Source organism: Epinephelus lanceolatus, chromosome 6 (assembly GCF_041903045.1).
Source record: "Epinephelus lanceolatus isolate andai-2023 chromosome 6, ASM4190304v1, whole genome shotgun sequence".
NCBI lineage: Eukaryota > Metazoa > Chordata > Actinopteri > Perciformes > Serranidae > Epinephelus > Epinephelus lanceolatus.
The window spans coordinates 3,842,568-3,860,807 of record NC_135739.1 but is presented as its reverse complement, the minus strand read 5'-3'; the positions used below and the strand labels follow the sequence as shown (position 1 = coordinate 3,860,807).

General features: G+C 42.1%; 1 protein-coding gene across 1 annotated transcript; it reads right to left on the bottom strand.

Annotated features, from left to right (window-relative positions):
- Nucleotides 1-813: 813 nt before the first annotated feature.
- Nucleotides 814-16,987, bottom strand: oma1 (OMA1 zinc metallopeptidase). Its single transcript, XM_033622728.2, has 8 exons — nt 16,189-16,987; nt 14,137-14,365; nt 13,718-13,891; nt 13,444-13,551; nt 10,434-10,562; nt 10,163-10,237; nt 7,754-7,903; nt 814-3,814 (listed from the first exon to the last, which is right to left on the bottom strand). The coding sequence occupies exons 1-8, from the start codon at nt 16,554-16,556 to the stop codon at nt 3,473-3,475; spliced, it is 1,575 nt and encodes a 524-aa protein (XP_033478619.1). The 5' UTR covers nt 16,557-16,987; the 3' UTR covers nt 814-3,472.
- Nucleotides 16,988-18,240: the final 1,253 nt, after the last annotated feature.

Sequence of the window (18,240 nt, the reverse complement as noted above, 5' to 3'; positions counted from 1 at the left end):
ATCTCATTCATGGCGCCCTGTTTAAACTGCTCTGGCCCGCCTACTGTTGCTGCTTCCTCTGCAAGCTGCTTTGCAACCTGCCTCCACCCCAGCTCCTCCTTTTAATGCTGTGTCTGACTTATTAATGTCATTTCTGTTTGTCACTGATGCTGCTCTGTTCTGTTCCCGGGGGGTCTTTGCTGCTGCTCTCCCTGCCTCAGGCTTTCCATGTAGGCGCATGGAAGGGCAGGGAGGTTTGCTCTCTCTGCTTCAGGCTTTCTGTGTAGGCCTGAGGAAAGGCAGAGAGGCCCCAGAACAGAGCCATAACACCAAATAATATACTGCAAATGGAAATAAAGGTTTATTTGACTTAAGTGGTTCTCACTGAATTATCGATTAATAGATTCAGTTCGATTCTGAATATCTGAAACGGTTTCAATTGTCATTTTCTCTCTCTCTGCTCTCTCTCATATTTAATGTTAACTAGTTACTCTGCTGTTCTCCGCTAATAACCAAGAAGGGAAAAGTTGTCATTGTTGAGATATAGCCTTGTTATATTTCTTCATTCAATTATTATCCATAGCCGCTTATCCCATTCAGGGTCACGGGGGGTTTGGAGCTTACCCAGGTGACACTGGGTGAAAGGCAGGGTTCACCCTGGACAGGTCACCAGACTATCACAGGGCTGACACATAGATACAGACAACCATTCACACTCACATTCACACCTACAATTTAAAGTCACCAATTAACCTAACCTGCCAACCTACTGTCTGTAGACTGTGGGAGGAAGCTGCAGGGCACAGAGAAAACCAACGCTGAGAACACGCAAGGTCAAGGTCGAGGTCAAATTTATTTATATAGCATATTTAAAAGCAACCAGACCAAAGTTCTTCACAAGCATAAAAGAATCTAACAAAATACAGAAACAAACAAACAAACAAAAACAATATGTGGAGTCAAGATGTCACCTCAAAGCTCTGACAGGTGTGTGGATGTGTAAAAGCTCACGTAAATAAGGAGGTGCCGTGCCATTTAACACCTTAAAAACAAGCAATAAAATCTTAAAATCAAACTCCAAACTCCGTACAGAAGAACCCCAGCTAGAGTGCAGGTTTGAACCCATCCACTCTTGCTGCAAGGCAACAGTGCTGCATCATTGAGCACGTTTACATGCGCACAATAATCAGATAACTGGGAATAATCAGGTAATGGTAATAATCCAATTTGATGCGTTTACATGCACTTCAATAATGTGATAATCAGAAAAACCTGGTTTACATGATTCAGTCCTTCAGTTGGATTTCTCCCCAAGTACATGACATAAAAGTCAAACTTCCTGTTACAGTAGGTACTCATATCCCTGAAAAACCTTGAAAAGTACGCAAGTCATATATTTGCAAAAAAAAGCTTATATTCTTACAGTACTGTTTGTTTTTATCATTAACAAATACATGTGAGAGCATTCTAATGTGTAGTTTATCAACGTGGAGCCAATTTTACATACTTTGGGTAGATTCGGAGTAAAAGTACTGCAAAGTGCAATATACAAGTGTGTTGTATATAAACTTGTCACACAAAGTGCATAACATATAAGTAAGATAAAATAAAAGTGATAATTTAAACACTGAGAATATAAAAATATATTATTTTACGTAAAATCTTTATCTGAAAGGAAACAAAAGCTGTCAGATTAATGTAGTGGAGTAGAAAGTACAATATTTCCCTCTAAAATGTAGTGGAGTGGGAGTATAAAATAGCAAAACCCAAAAGAAACCAGATTAAAGGGTATACATGCACCGAATAATCTGACTATTGGGGAAAAAGCTAGATGAGTTAACTGATTTCTCATAATCAGATAATGGCTTTTATCTGATAAAGCCTATCGGATTATGCTGTTCACATGACCACTTGAATAATCAGGTAACTCCAGAAATCAGATAATGATCGGTTTATTAGTGTGCATGTAAACGCGCTCACTGTGCCAACCCTATTTCATAATAGTAGTTTGACTTGTATGCCCTCGGTGTCAATTTTGACATTGGTTTTGGTATTGAATATTGATATAGTGCAAAGAATTATTGCCGTTTTCACCCAGTATCATGACAACACTAGTAAATATTACATTGTGTTTCCATAATCCTCATTTCTACTGTATATAAATAAATGTCTATCTTTGATTTACTTGGATTTCAGGGGATCTTGCAGTGGAGAGAAAAAAAGCCAAAATAACATTTATTTTCTTCTATTTATTTTTTTGCTTGCCACTTGTAAACAGAGCACGTTCCTGCTGAGTTATTGATATGCAAAAGCCAATATTCCCTCGGCTTTTCAATGCACTTTTTTGTGCAAACCCTATCACGGCCACTTATTCTAATAGACTCTAATATAGACCTACCCTGCTTGCAGTAAAACAAAGCTTCCACAGCACATGTAAGGAGTGTGGTCTGGTGTACTGTATTGTATAAAGATCCTGAACCTAAAATGCATGACACAAATAAAATAATCTATCCCGTATGAAAACACAGTAGTACTTTTTTGATTTCACAGTTTAACCAAGTGTGCTACTTTGTTTCAGCACACACACAGAAAAGATTACCGAGATATGAACCATAACTGCCCTCCTCTCTACATTGTGCGACTGCTCCCGCAGGCTGTTGTTGTAAATAACAATGTTTTCTCAGTCAACTTGCCTTGTTAAATAAGATTTTACAAAATCCCATGAAAGATTTCTCAAAGCTTGACGGTGGATATTGGCATTCCAGCGTAGAAGGCTGTGTTTTAAAACCTGCAAACAACCCGGCATAAATTTACACCATTAAGTCCCTCGGGGTGGAGAATGCATAAAGTGCTGTGTGTGTGGCATGAGAATGCAGTAGTCATAATTAGAATGTAGATGTCCTCGGCCTGCCATGGACGAAGCCGCCGACATGCACACGCAAAGTGCTTACTCTCGTCTGTTGCCGTGTGTCGATGAATAATGCACATATTAATCCGGCGATGTATAGAAGCTTTGCTAAGATTCGTTCAGCACTTCCCTGTTCGAGGTTGTCTAATTAATGTGGCATCTTTGTAGCCACTAGGCATGAATAACATTCTCTGAAGCTCAGTCAGCAGGGTGTTGCAGTAGAGGGAAAGGTTAGGAGGGGCCTTGATTTTTTTTTCTTTTTCTATTATTTTTTTTGCTGACTTTTTCCACCAATTTTCTCCAAAGCCACTTGTTTTCACAGCACCACCCCCGGCTCCACCCTCTATTGTGCTGGCAACCACAAGAAGTGTGTAATGAAAGGAAAAGAGGACTGATCCTCGGTCTCTGTGCTGGTAGGTTTAAACTTAACTCCTCTGCCACCTGTGCACCCAGGGCCTCTGAAATTTAATAGACAATAAGCAGCAATAAATAGTTTGATAAGTATGCCAGCTGACCTATATATCAATCATTCACTCATCTAAAAAGCCAGTCTATGAAAAACTTTGTGAAGATTTAACGCCCCTGTCAGCTGGTGTTCTGCACCACAGGCTGGGATCCTTCCCCCTCAGCAGGAGCAGGGACAGACGCTATACCTAACTCTGAAGCCACAAATGGGACTGGGCCTTTAATTTCTTGATCCACCTTTGGGGAAGGAGGAGGGGCGGTTTCAGCGAGCAGAGCTGCAGGCAGTCCAGTGGAAAGTGAGGCCGGGCTGTGGGGCAGGTGGGGCTTGTGTACCCCTTCTGGCCCTCCTCTCCCCTGGTGCTTAGCGTTTTCCAGCAACACACGGACACTCTTGGAGAAGACTGCACGAGGGTCAGTGGGTGATAGAGCAGGGCAGACACAGCTCTCCCTCAGCTCCAGAGCCTGGACAGAGACAGAGTGAGGAACAGACATTAAGCTACACTCACAGCTAAATATATAGTGACTTATCGTAACTTCAGACAAGAAGTGTGTTGATAATAAGTACAAAGATGGATTGATAAGCCCGATGAGAAATGCCTTTGTTTGTGTCGTGGTGAGTCATTTGTTGTTTTTGTTTGCAGTGTAGCAGAACAAGAAAGTTACTCGTTCTTTTTAATTTGTGATAGGTAGATAGGATATTTCATCAAAACGCTGCTGTGATCTGAAATGAATGCGACACGAAGAAGACGAGGAGAATGTGAAGGCCCAAAGACAAACAAAGACAAACAAACACAACAAAGACACTTAGATCAACTGATGTGCAGAGCTGAAGACACAGAAACAAAACGGGACACCACAGAAATAATCAACAACAGTCTGCACCCGCGCCACTGTGGCAGCTCTGTGAGGCTGCACTAAAGCACTGTGGTGTTAAGGCTAAATGCTAACACATCTGGGTTTAACACACAGAAATTTACAAAATATTTACCAAAAATTGAAAAATAATTCAAATAATTATAAGGCTAACAAATTACTGCAATTTGAAAGAAAAACTCTGAAACTATAAGATCCCTGAAATATAATTCAAAATAGGTTTTACCTTCCCTGTAATATTTTTGTTTCAATATCAGCTTGCTATGTAGTCCATAATTAGTTACGAGCTAAGCTGTGATGGCAAGTTAGTAAGCAGAGGTCAAATTAATGGTGCCATGGTTCCAAAATAAAACTACTTGGAAGAAAAGTTCAGATCAGAAGGAGAATTTTTCAAGCAGCTGAGCTCAAAGTGCCAGTAGCTAATCAGTGGTAATGAAGTCTCCATAGCTGATGATGAGGGGCTGACCGTTACGGTGTATGAGAGCTACCCCTTTGTCCATATCTGGATAGGACAGGCCTACGCTACTATATTTAACGCTGGTCATAATGATGGTACTTGGAGAACCTACAATTTACTACGGTGATATATGGTTTGATGTGTTAGCATGCTACCATTTGCTGATATGAACTCAACACCAACTACAGCTCAGGACGAGGGGCATTCCTATAGTTTCGCAGGTATTTAGTCATAAACCAAAGTATTGGACAAACTGAACTTTTGACACCTTTTGATGGCGGCACTAGAGGGAAATTTAGGGGATCACCAAAGTCATGATTCATCATCAGGGGAACATAAATATCTGTGTAAAATTCCATCTCAATCTGTCCAGTGGTTGTTGAGATACGGCTAGCATGGCTGATACAGCAAAAAGTATTATACCATGGTCTGGGTGAATACTCTTTTCTGATTGGTCGGCAGGTATGCGTTAAAACCCTTTAATGCACACGTAGTTCGGCTAAACTTTATAACTGTCTAAATTCATCCGCTAACCAGCCTGTAACCATAGCAACATTAACGAGCGCAGCTGTCAAACTGTCAACTGCCGAGGGAAAAAAAACACTGCAGCTGTCAAACAACTTCCGAGGGAAAGAACAAACAGAAATGGCTGTTTTTAACATTTCTTTTAAGTAGTAGTTCGGTTATTATCTGCTTTATTTGAAATAGAAGCTAGCTGTGTCTCTTATTTAATCTAATCAATTTAGCAAATGTCTATCATTGCCTGATGGCCTATCTGCACACGACTCACTACTTGATCCGATCATTTTATAAACAATAACCACACTGTGGAATAATTTTGACCTAAATCAAGCTTAATTTTAATTTTTAATAGGCTACTTTTGGCTTTGTTAAAGCGATTGAGCCTCATCCCGTCCTACTGTGACTACTGTAACTGGCATGGTTGTAAAAGGGACTAGTTTATTTCTTGTCATGACAATAGTAAGCTCTTGCTTCAAAAACGTTCGATTTTAAGTAAAAAACTTTCACCAGAAGTTGTCGAATCCTTTTATTCCTATATTCTTGGCAAATGACCATGGTATAAGCGGGTTAATCCACTAGTTGGTGTGTTCCAAATGGTTTTAATGCACTTGGCGGAGGCAACTTCTTTGCCCCCACATCGTGCATTAAAACTGTTTGGAACACACCTACTAGTGGATTAACCCTTACTTAAAACACTATGCAACCTCTCTTCTTTAAAGGTTCCATACTTTAGAAAGTCAAATTTACCTGTCTTTTTATTGTAAAGCAGGAATAGGTGCTGTGTAAATACTGGCCAAGTATCAGAATGCTCAACCCACAGAGAAAAACACAGCCTCTATTCAGAAACTGTGCCTTTAAACGAGCCATCGCGACTACTGTGAAGGTATGATGTCACAACTATACTATATAGAGATAGAAACCACTGCTTCAATGCTGTTACAGTAACGCCCTGGCTGCAATGACAGTACAGAGACGCCAAGAGTGTGGACGTGGAACACCTGCAAACACTGACCAATCAGAGCAGACTGGGCTTTGGGGAGGCAGGCTTAAAGAGACAGGCACTAAAACAGAGCGTTTCAGACAAGAGTGAACACAGGTATATTCAGTATGAGAGAAATAACATTTATTTAGAACATTAAAGCATGTAAATATGTTTTAGTAGAAGCCCAAAATACAAGTATGAACTTGAAAACAAGCTTAATATGGGATCTTTAAATCCACTTCCCAGCAGTTAGAGACACTCTGTCTGTCTCACACACTCCCCCACACACATCAAACTCATTAATCTCTCACTTAGACTCACCTACAAGACTCATACATACATGCAATTGGCTTCCCACTCAACAGGCTCTCCCTCTCATGCCACCAGTGGACTTAATGCGCTTTGCTTAAGGATGATGAGCGCACTAGTGGAGGCGGAGTGCCCTCAGAAGAGTCGGGTTAAGTAGCTTGATGCTGTCACCTCTCGCAAGGTTAAAAACATCACATTATGCGCCACTTTCACCCGACTGAGCTCAGCTGTTAACTGGCTCGTATGTGCCGCCATGCTGGATCGAACAGTTTGGTGTGAGGAGGGTTTATATCAGAGTGTTTTCTCAGTGCACACACAGTGCAGGCCGATGAATCCCCAAACAACAGTCTTCATCACTTCACTGCCTGTGGCTGCAGCCTGGCCTCGACAACGGCTGCTGCTAGAGGTCAATCTACCACACAGGGATATGATATGTTGCACAGGCACAATTATCACACACTCACACATAAAACATGTACACACACACACACAACGACACAGGCACCTGATGGACAATTAGTGGTTTACCCATCTGTTCATCTTTCGTGCTCGGAGCATCTGACGGCGTACCAGCAGTCCAACTCACGCTCAAGGTTAAATTTACCTCTGCCTAATGCTTTGTACATCTCTCTCTCTCTCTGCCTCAGACACACACACACAGACACACATGTCAGATGTAATGATTGTGGATGCTGACGCTTTCCATAGTAGTTGCTGTCTTAACCGCTTGTTGATTTCCTTCTAGCCTTAAGACACCATTGATTGTCTTGCCACAGTGCCGGCACAGTGTGTGAGCCTGTGAGATCGAGCTGCTACCGTGGGGCTGTTTCCTTTCAGGTCCTGAACTCAAAGCCTCAAAGACATTTAGCTAAGCAGGCATCCAGGCCCCTGTGTGGCAAAATGTTTTTCCTGTCTTCCTAAAACCTTGCATCTTTTCCTCTCCTCCCCGCATCTCTGCTTCCTCTCTGCCCTCCTCGCCACATGTCTGCAGGTGGATATACATCTCTCCAGACGCTTCATTAGTTCCATTAAGACTCCTTCCAACAGCTCTGAAAGCTACACCGTTTCTCCTAAACAACAGACAGGTGTAGTGCTCTCTCCTCACACAGGGATCAAAGAGTCTTTTACTTAAGACAAACACATGAATCAGAGCAGCAGGAATGTGTTTACTTATATAATTGAGGTAAAAAGAAACTTAAGAGCTACCCGTGCTGTTCTTTGAACTGAGCGGCGGAATCATTACTGTCTGTGTCTGTACCTGTGGTACGAGGCGGTCCAGCTGAGTGAATCTGTTCCTGTGCGACGGGTGTGTGGACAGCCACTCTGGGAAGGTGGGCTCTCCTGTCAGCTGGTCTCTGATTTCCATTTGCCGCCAGAATACGGGTCCTGCTCGCACATCTGCACATGCCTGGGAAGGACACACACACACAGACACACACAGACACACACATCGTGGCATCCCTCTGTCTTGTGCTGGGATGAAAATCCTTACTGACATATCAACTGAGTTTAGTTTGACAACAGTGCCCCCTAGTGTCCTGCAGACATATTACAAGATATGACAGCTACATTAGAGAACTATGATTTTGCAATGTGAAAACACTGATTACTAGGAGTAAGAGGGTTTTAAGCTATTCCTTAATCATGACCCCTAAAAGGCATCAATGGTCTTTAGTGATGCCATATTACATAAAAGTGTATAAAGTCAGGGAACTTAAAAACATGGTCAAAGTTGAAACACTAGTCCTTTGCATGGGTCACCCTCCAAAAATACTGGATCCTACATTGTGCATAATGCAACTCAATAGCATCTTTCATTGGACACCCCTTATTTAAACCCCACACTTCCAGGCTTTCTGTAAAAGCAATTAACTTGAAAGCCCAAGCCGAGATAACCCTGATGTCATCTGGCCAAGACACTAAAAGCAAGCCAAAACCAGGCAGCAAAATAGGCGAAATTTGGAAATATTTTTCAAACTTTGGAAATATCCTCCAGAGCCACAGAATATATTATACAACTGTTTTCTCTGGCTGTGTAGTACTCCTCGTGACAAGTAAGCTGAACTGAATGTGCAAACTCTGTAGTTTTTCTTTAAAAGGACAGTTGACTCCATAATCAAAAATTAGGGATGCACCGAATATTCGGTAACCAAATATATTCGGCCGAATATTGCAAAAAAACACACATTCGGTATTCGGTGGAATAAGTGAAAAGCAAGGCCGAATAATAGCGGCGTGTTTTGATAACGCAATCAAACAGCGTGCGGTGACGGACGGAGTAAAATGTTGGCAGTGTGGCGATATTTTACTCCATCCGTCACCGCACTCACATTTGCGACTAAAAATAGTTTTGTGCGGGCAAAATAAATCATTCAGCACGCTGTGTGAGTACAGATTTCAACCAGCAGCAGAAACTAAAGGCGAATCCCGCTGGTTGTGGGTTGAACGGGGGTCACAGACACAGACAGGAATGTATTCCTGTCAAATACGGCGGCCATAGTGCTTCGCAGTGCAAGATAAGGCTTACCGGCGACGGAGAAGTCCGGCTCCAATAATGTCCTCTTCTTGGTGTCATGACTGCCCAAAAGTACCTGAACAGCCGAGCCGTGGCGGCACACAGGTATATGACGTGTCAGAGGAGAAACGAGCCGTTCACATTTCTCTCTTTGTGTCAGTAACGGTCTACAAACCTCACCGCACTTTAGGGACTGTTCTTTACTTATGAAGGGACTGTTCTTTACTTGTCAGGGGAGGAGGGTGGCTGGTTGATTTTTATTTTATTTATTTATTTTATTTTGATCCCCCCCTATGTTCATCACTGATTGATGCTGTTTTTGAAGTATGAATAAGTCAATAAGTAATTTATTCCATTGAAATATCATTGATGTATTATAGAAAAGTAATTTATCTTTTTATAAATGACAAAAGGCACATCTGCCTCATTTTTGCTGTGGTATCGTGATACTACTCAGAACCATGATACTTTCACTGGTATCGTACTGTGGGTCCCAATTTTGGTACCGTGACACCACTAATCTGGAGGGGGTTCATCTGCAAAAACTAATGAAAAACTAAACAACGATATTCGGTACTCGGTATTCGGCCAAGCGTTTGATTTTATTCAGCTTTGGCTTCATAGCGATGTCTGTCTGGTACTAAAGATAATCCACAGACCTTGTTGTAAGCAGTTTCATCTAGGAACTATTTTCTTTCTACCGAACTACACCCAACAACTGTATCACTGGGCAGGAGGAAGCATGCATCTACTCACTGACAAAACATTAGCTAACTCTGTTGTGCTAGGTGAGTTAGCAGTAGATGCACGCTTCCTTCTGTGCAGTGATGTGGCTGTGGGTGAAATTTGGTAGACAGAAAATAGTTCCCACATGAGACTGCTCACAACAAGGTCTGTGGATTAGCTTGAGTAACCGGGTCATGATTTCTGTAAAGAGACACTGCTGTTGCGTTTTTCAAATGTTATTTTTTGGCGCTCTGAGTACCACAAGCCGAGTGCCATCTGAATGGCCAATGCCGCAAACACTTGGCACTCACACCAAAACAGTCTATACTGACAAATAGCTCTACAGGGAAGAGGAAACATATGTTTTTTTTTTAATTTTGGGGTGAACTGTCCCTTTAAGTAAGAACAAATTAGAGATGATGATACCTTAGCAGCCAACTGCAATCCCACGTGATCAGCCTCTGCCTCCAGTTTCCTGCTGAAGGGACGGCTGAACATCAACTGAGGGAGAGACAAATAGTGTCTTGATACTTATTTCCCTTATTAAAGTCCAAGTATATTTCAGTGCTTGTCAGACAGACTTAAGGAGGTGTTGCATTGTCAGTGAACACTGTGTGCAAAGTGTGAATAATCACATTTTTCCTCAGGAAACTGTGTTGTACAGTGTGTGTGGGCAACATTCTGGAATAGGTCTCACCTGGGAAAGCTTGTCCTGTACCCACTGTCCCAGCACAGCCAGACTGTCTCGAGGACACACAGCCCAGATGGCTGTCAGCAGAATAAGGGACAGGAGGTCTATGACATGAGACAGACTGGCCTGTTCTGCCTGGGGGAGGAGGGCAGAGGGACATGGGATGACAAGGAGGAGATGACAGAGGAGACAAAGAAGGAATGTAGAAAGTGAGGGATTGGGGTGAAAAAAAAGAAGAGAGTGGGATAAGGAGAGAATAATAGAGGTAAAAAGTTTTGGGAGGTGAACAAGGCAGCTGGAACATATTGATTGTTCTCATCTATTTTAGTGGAACTTTAACGCTGTAACAGATTTAGAGGTTTTAACAGCCAATCCAATAGAGCACACCTACTGGGTAATACCAAGCCCATCGATGCTCATTCCCTTCATCTAATTAAAATCTCCTTCAAGCATTTCCTCTGAGGACGTTTAAAGTCTTGAAATACACACAACTTCATTAGACACTTTTTTAGAACAAGAAGAATGGGCTTTTGTAGCCAGAGTAAAAACAGCCATCTGTGGAGAATTAATAAAGCACGACAGTGCCCTAGGTCGACAGGACTTTGGTCGTCATAGCGCAGACAGGATTAGTGAGTGTTCGGAGGTGATTGTCAGAGAGTCTTTATCACCGGCTGATGCAACAACACTGCAACTGGTGCCACTTCAGCCATTACTATACTGCTGCGATGGGGGGGGGGCTGATGATGAATAGTCAGGAGATCTGTGTGTAATGCACATACCTATAGGAGGTCCAACAAATACATATTTTAAAAGCTTGTGTGGGAGAAACCTGGAAGACTTCCAGCTATAACTTCTATTCTGTGTGCCAAGGGCTTCGAAATGACTTAACTTTGTTCTTGAACATTATTTGCACTTTAAGTGTTTTCAGTGACTCATCCTCATGCATGGCGAGGTCTGCTACCATCAACTTAGCCTCTCTAATGTCAGCACACTGCACACAGGTTTCTGTAAACTGCAGCATGTCATCCTCCACAGAGCTAAACAGGTTGCCAAGTTTTCTGCATCAAACTCAGCAGTGCTGTCTTTGTGTGTTGTGCAATTTAAATAGTTTGACTCAGGGCTGGGCAATACATCAACATTACATCAATGTCATGACATGAGACTAGATACCGTCTTGGATTTTGGATACTGTAACATAGTGAGTGTTGTCTTCTCCTGGTTTTAAAGGCTGCATTAAAATAAAGTGAGGTAATTTTTTGAACTTGTATTATTACCCTTTACCCACTTAGTCATAGTATCCATGTGACTGATAATTATTTATCAAAAATCTTATGGTGTAAATATTTTGTGAAAGCACCAACAGTCAACCCTACAATATCGTCTCAATATGGATAAATATAGTGATATTTGATTTTCTCCATATCACCCAGCCCTAGTTTGACTCCCTCATATAACTGCAGCTTGCACTGAATGAATTAAAGAATGAATGCAGACGATGAGAGAGTTCTTTCTGTGAATAAATATGGAATAATTTCCTCCCTATTCCATAGCTGCAATAACAACTTTGGCCTGTCGCTACTGTTCCGTGAGGCAGTTGGAACAAAATGTCAACTAGTGGATTATTAATGTGTTTCAAGGTCATTATGGCAAATTCCTGAAATGATTTCATCTGTCAAAAAATGTCGTCACTGACTCTAATGTCTAGTCAAAAAATTCATGTGATAACATGCAGTGTGGGCGCCCAGTAGCTCACCTGGTAGAGCGAGCACCTCTTGTACTAAAGTGTCCTTGCCGCAGTGGCCTGGGTTTGATTTCAACGTGCAGCCCTTTGCTGCATGCCATCCCCTATCTCTTCCCTTTCACTCTTCAGCTGTCCTTTCAAATAAAGGCAAAAAAGCTAAAAAGAAATATTGTAAAAAAAAAAAAATAAATAATAATAATGATACGCAGCAGTGGGCGCAGTGCTGAAAATCTATACTTGAGTATATGTGCAATAACTCCCATAAAAAAATGACTCAAGTAAAAGTGAAAATCACCATTAAAGAAACTCACCCCAGCAAAGATTTAAAAAGTACCTGGTTGATAAATTACTCAAACTACATGCTACTTTCCATTTTAACGTTTTCCAGGGTGTGTGAGCCAGTGCAAAATAATAAAAGCATCTGTTGAATTTTTTAACAACTTAATAACACTAACCACTTTTTTTTTTTTTTAAGATTTTTTTTTTGGGCATTTTTAGCCTTTATTTGATAGGACAGACAAGTGTGAAAGGGGGAGAGAGAGAGGGAGTGACATGCAGCAAAGGGCCACAGGCTGGAGTCGAACCCGGGCCGCTGCGGCAACAGCCTTGTACATGGGGCGCCTGCTCTACCACTAAGCCACCGACGCCCCAACACTAACCACTTTTAATGAGGATTAATAATTTTAAAAGCCCAACTGACTACTTGCTACTCTGTAAGTTAATGTCATTATCATAACATCAAAGATTAACATAAAAATGAACATACCTGTGACTAACATTAGCTAGCTAACTACATTTCATCCACAGTCTGTGACACTGGGGTTCAGTGAGCTTGCAGATGTTATGAGTTGTCTTTTTTGGATTTTGGTACAAAAAGTGTAGAGAGATTGTCGCTGGAATCTGCCCCTTGTTCTGCGTTTTACTTCATCGTCATCACATTGTGGTCAAAAGACAGGTGAGGCTTCTTTTTCTCGCAGGGAGCTGGCAACTTGGCATCCACAGTAGAGGTGCTCGTGCCACGCCACGCCACACCATGCCCCCCCCCCCCCCCCCCCCCCCCCCCCCCCAAACACACACACACACACTCAGAGTAGACTAGTTGCACTAAAAGCATAGATGTCAAATGTAATGAAGTAAAAAGTTTTTCACTTATGTGCCTTACTTGTAATGTGTTACTACCCATCCCTGATTATATGACGATACATGGTGATACAAGCAAGGGTAGAAACAGAAGCCACAGGAACAGTCACAGTCTGCAGAGGGTTGTGTACTTACAGAGTGACCCAGTAAAGCATGAGCCATCTCGTGTCCCAAGACAAAGGTGAGCTGATGAATATCTGCCACAGCTTCCAGCATCCCAGTGAAAATGAACACTTTCCCGTTCTACATAAAGGAAACTACAAATCAAATCTGAACCATATGGTGTTTGAAGACATTCTTTCAATGTGTACAAAAAATCCTCACATGATTTTAAGGATGCTATAATGTGATAATAAGACATAAAAGACGAAGAGAGGTGTAAGTGTGCGTCTGTCTTTGTTTTACTGACCGGGAGGACAAAGGCATTGACGGTGGCACCTTCCACCACGTGGACGCTCCAGGTGACTTCAGACACTTCAGGGATGTCTTGGTTTCTTTGCGCCAGGTGCTGCACAACCCGCTCCACCACCTGGTGCCGGGGGTCAGTGACTGGAACCAACTGCTCTGCAAAGTCCTCCATGTACTGACACACACACACACACACACACTTAAGCATTTTAGGAATAATTTCATTTGCGTAATTTCTCCTCATATTAAATTTTTTCCCCCTTCATCCATTTACTAAATGACATTTTAATTGTCATCACCGTTTTCATTTCAATGAATCTTGTGTGAGCAAAAAGGATAGTCTTCTAGTCTAGATCTTCTAAATCCCCTGTCCACACACACACACACACACATACACACTTGCTCCCGTCCTTCCCTCACCGCTGCTGAAGTCACAGCTGCCAGCTCCATGTAGTTCTCCCTGCTGAACACCAGGAGGCGGGTCCGTCCAGTCACCGGGGACTCATCCAGGTGGGTCAGGAGAAGGAGGACTACAATCACCATGGCAACGCATGCCCCCGCTGCCAGATGCCAGCGGCGCTGCCAGGCCCATTTGCGCATGAGCTCTCGGCGGTTGTCTGGTAGAGCCACCCACCACTTCCTTAAACTCCTGTGCATAAACGAAGGCCACGAGGTCTGTGATATCTCTTTATGTAGCTCACCTCACTCTATATGTATATGTTTCATATCTGTGGCTCACACAGCCTCATGCAGCACATTTGAAATCATATACTGCACTACAGTGGTGAAGACTGAGAAGAAAAGATAAATGTGCATGTCTGGGATTTATTAGAAAATGCTGTAAGACAAATCAGAAGCAAAAGTTCCAATACAAATGTAGGAATCCAGGCAGACCCACACACATCTCAAAGTAGGTCTGGCAGAGAAAATAGCATCATAACACACATAAAATATGTTCACAACAACAGTCATTCTGTGTGTTTTCCCTGAGGAAACTGTCAAATATTAAAGTTGACAAAGTAGGCCAAGACTTTTTTGAAACAGTAACTAAACAAATCAACTCTCTGTATTACAGGAAGTTCTATTATGGGGGAAAATGTTTCTGATTCAGTTCTCCAACTCATATAGAACCAATTAACAGTGCCTCACTGATTCGTGTGATGTTAAACCTTGTGTATGCCAAAGAATACTGATATAGTCAGTCTGCTTCAGTGATTAATTTTGATTTCAAATTAGTGTGATAAGTCACAGCAGATCAGACAAGACAGAACGAAACACAAAAGGCAAACAGCCAAGGTTGACACGACAGGTCAAAACATGCATCGTACACACAACGCAAACACAACAAGAAAAAAAAGGGTGTGATCGAGCATGTGACCAAAATACTGTAGATATGTTACGTTGATGTGCGTTGTGGAAAAATTATTCAATGTGAAAGTATCTGAAAATCACCACATATAATAATAATTGTATGATCATATGATTCATCCATGGTCAGGGTTTAAGCACTTTCAGCCTCAGAGTCCTTCACTGTCTGCATGCAGGCATGTGAGGACGCTCCAGAATATCTGAAGGCTAAGAAAGTGCAGGATGAAGACCTTATAGTTGTTTAGACTCCAGTGTTATAGACACATCTGTGTGATGTGTGAAATACACTATAAAAGGCTGAGTCATTGTTCTGTTACTTTAAGTTTTTCTATATGGCCGTGTCCATGCATCTTCTCTCCTCTGAGAGCATATTCAACTGTCTGTGACTCATTGAGTTCCTTATATTATTCATCAAAATAAGGATTGATCAACAGTACAAGTTTTTTCCCACATCACTGTGGGATGTGTGTATTAGAGAAGGAGTGGGCGGTCTGTTGTGTAGGGTTACAAGTGTGTAGTACATGTGAGTGTGACAGCAGTGGGGAGGAGCTGTTCAATAAAATAATTAATTAAACTATATAAATAACAAACAAACAAAAAACACAAAGGACAACTGAAATAAGGAGTATGTAAGACTAAAAATAAATAAATAAAAGTCTGTAGATATACACATATTACAGTAATGAAAGAGGGGTTTTTTAACAGTTAATTAAAATGAGTTAATTAACAAAACGTGCTTTGTACTTTATTTGTTATAATTAAATAATACTGTGCCTTAAGGCATTGAACACATTTCTCTGTACATGTGTAAATGGAAAAATGGATACAGCATAGTATCACCATATTTTTGTGTATCAACTTTTTTAATATGAATTATTAATACAAATTAAACTTAAGGTAGCCTGCTAAAATGATATTATACATTACTTTTTTGCTCCACTAGACATTTTGCTGCTGGACAAATAAATGACTGAAGTGAGGTGAACAATCTGAAAACTTGATCTGATTATTAGATGAAACAGATGTTGACAAAGTTTTCTTTTGGGGACATAATTTACAGCTGACAGAGGAGATTCCCACAAACAGCTCCAGTGTGTCTCCTACCTGCCCAGGATTATGGCCATGAGCTTCTGCAGAGGTTTGAGCACCATCCATATGAGAGGAGCAGGCAGGGCCCTCACAGGAGCTGAGGTGTGGAAGTGGTGTCCACACTGTGCCAGGACACGGGCGGAGTGCAGAGGTGAGGAGGTTTTGGGAGCAATCTGTAAACAAGCTGTCCTCCCATTGCTACAGAAGAGGAGAGGCGGTGCAGATGGAGTGGCTCTAAAGTGTCTGTAACAGCTGATCTGTGAGGACGCCTTTTTCACAGGGTTTCCAGCAGCTTGTTTGCAAACTTGGACTTTTTGTGTCAGATGTGTGGAGAGAGAAAAGACGCGGTTGCTCCTTAAAAGATTTACGCAAAGGAAGATCATGGTGCCTGCTAGTAGAGAAACACTTCCTGCTTCACTCTTGTATAGTTTCCTTGAGCTCTTTTGCACCTAATAACGTTACAAACACGCCGCCGCTTATTATCTGAGAGGGTCGCAGTTCCTCATCTTAATGTACAACTTTTTATAAAACTTCACCTCGTTAATTTCATACCGGTTAGTTCCTAACTGTCCGCAGCTCTCAATGTCACTGATTGACGCTAACTCCGAGTAACCTTGGTTACCACGACTGTCCAACATCCGTACGAATAAAATGTCCGCGCCTGTCCCAAAAGTTTGTTTTATAAAACCTTAAAACGTCGAGTTAATACATAGTTTCCTTGCGACGCGAGACGTCAGTACTCTTCATAACAGAATAAACGGAGCTGTGGTTGTTTGGGCTCCTGCCTCCATAATGATTCCCCCTAGAAACGACTCCGCGAGGAACGTTCCGGGCGGAAAGTTATCTCGCGATAGGTAAAAGTCAACGGAAGCTAGTAGCTACGAATACCGGGACAATTAAAAAAAAAAAAATACGCCATATACAGTTAGTATTTTCTTTAAGAAATACTGTGACTTCTTTCTGATATCCGCTTACATGCAGGAGACTAGTTTCAGATAAGTTCCAAAACAACAGCCTCTTAAAGGAGCAGTGTCTACGATTAAGGGGGATTTAGTGGCATCTAGCGGTGAGGATTGCACATTGCAACCAGATGAAACCTCCCAGTTAGAGTTCCTTCAACGTTTAGGGTGCATCTCATTTCCACCCCTTCCCCCTTCCCTTTGGTTTTGCGCGTTCACGTGTCTCAACCCTCATTTGGAGTAAGGGCTAGGGCCAAGACCGAGGGCTACATAGCCCTTGAAATGAAGATTTTGGAGGACCACATTTGAAAGAGAGAGCTATGAGGAATTTCGCATCATCCACCACGTAACCACTGAACAGACGGCTGGCAAAAGTTCTTTATGTAGCAATGGCTGAACGATCTCCCAGAGAATCGCACATACGTATTTTCAGCATTTTAATATCATAATTACGGCACTCATGTTTCATGATACAATTAATACATTGTTCGAGGGGTTTTGCTGACATTAACATTTCCATGTTCCTTCGTGTGTCACAACCTGAGACGACAGCATTTTTGTCACTTCTGCTGACGTAGCAGCCAGCTTGCGGGAAGGCATGATGACGCAAACGGTAATTGAGTGGTGTCTCATTTCTTAGGGGAACGTTTCTACCCCTAGCCTGCTCAACTCTGTATAGAGGGGCAAGGGGAAGACGCAGACGAAGGGGGAGGGGGAGGGGTAAGAATGAGAATTGGGACTCACCCTTAGTCTGTACTTGGCACCACCCTAAACACTCTCCAGAATTAAAATCTGTCTGTCAAGGGGACTACTCCTGCCCTCTGAAAGTGTTGGAGGTGACAGCATGTCCAGATTGATACAGAGAGCGAGAATGGTGAGCTCATGTCATCAGGATGGTCTTACCAGGCTAGTTTTTATTGGGAGCCCAATCATCTGCGGGATAGTCTTACCAGGCTAGTTTTTACTGGGAGCCCAGTTATCTGCGGGATAGTCTTACCAGGCTAGTTTTTACTGGGAGCCTAATTATCTGCAGGATGGTCTTACCAGGCTAGTTTTTATTGGGAGCCTAATTATCTGCAGGATAGTCTTACCAGGCTAGTTTTTATTG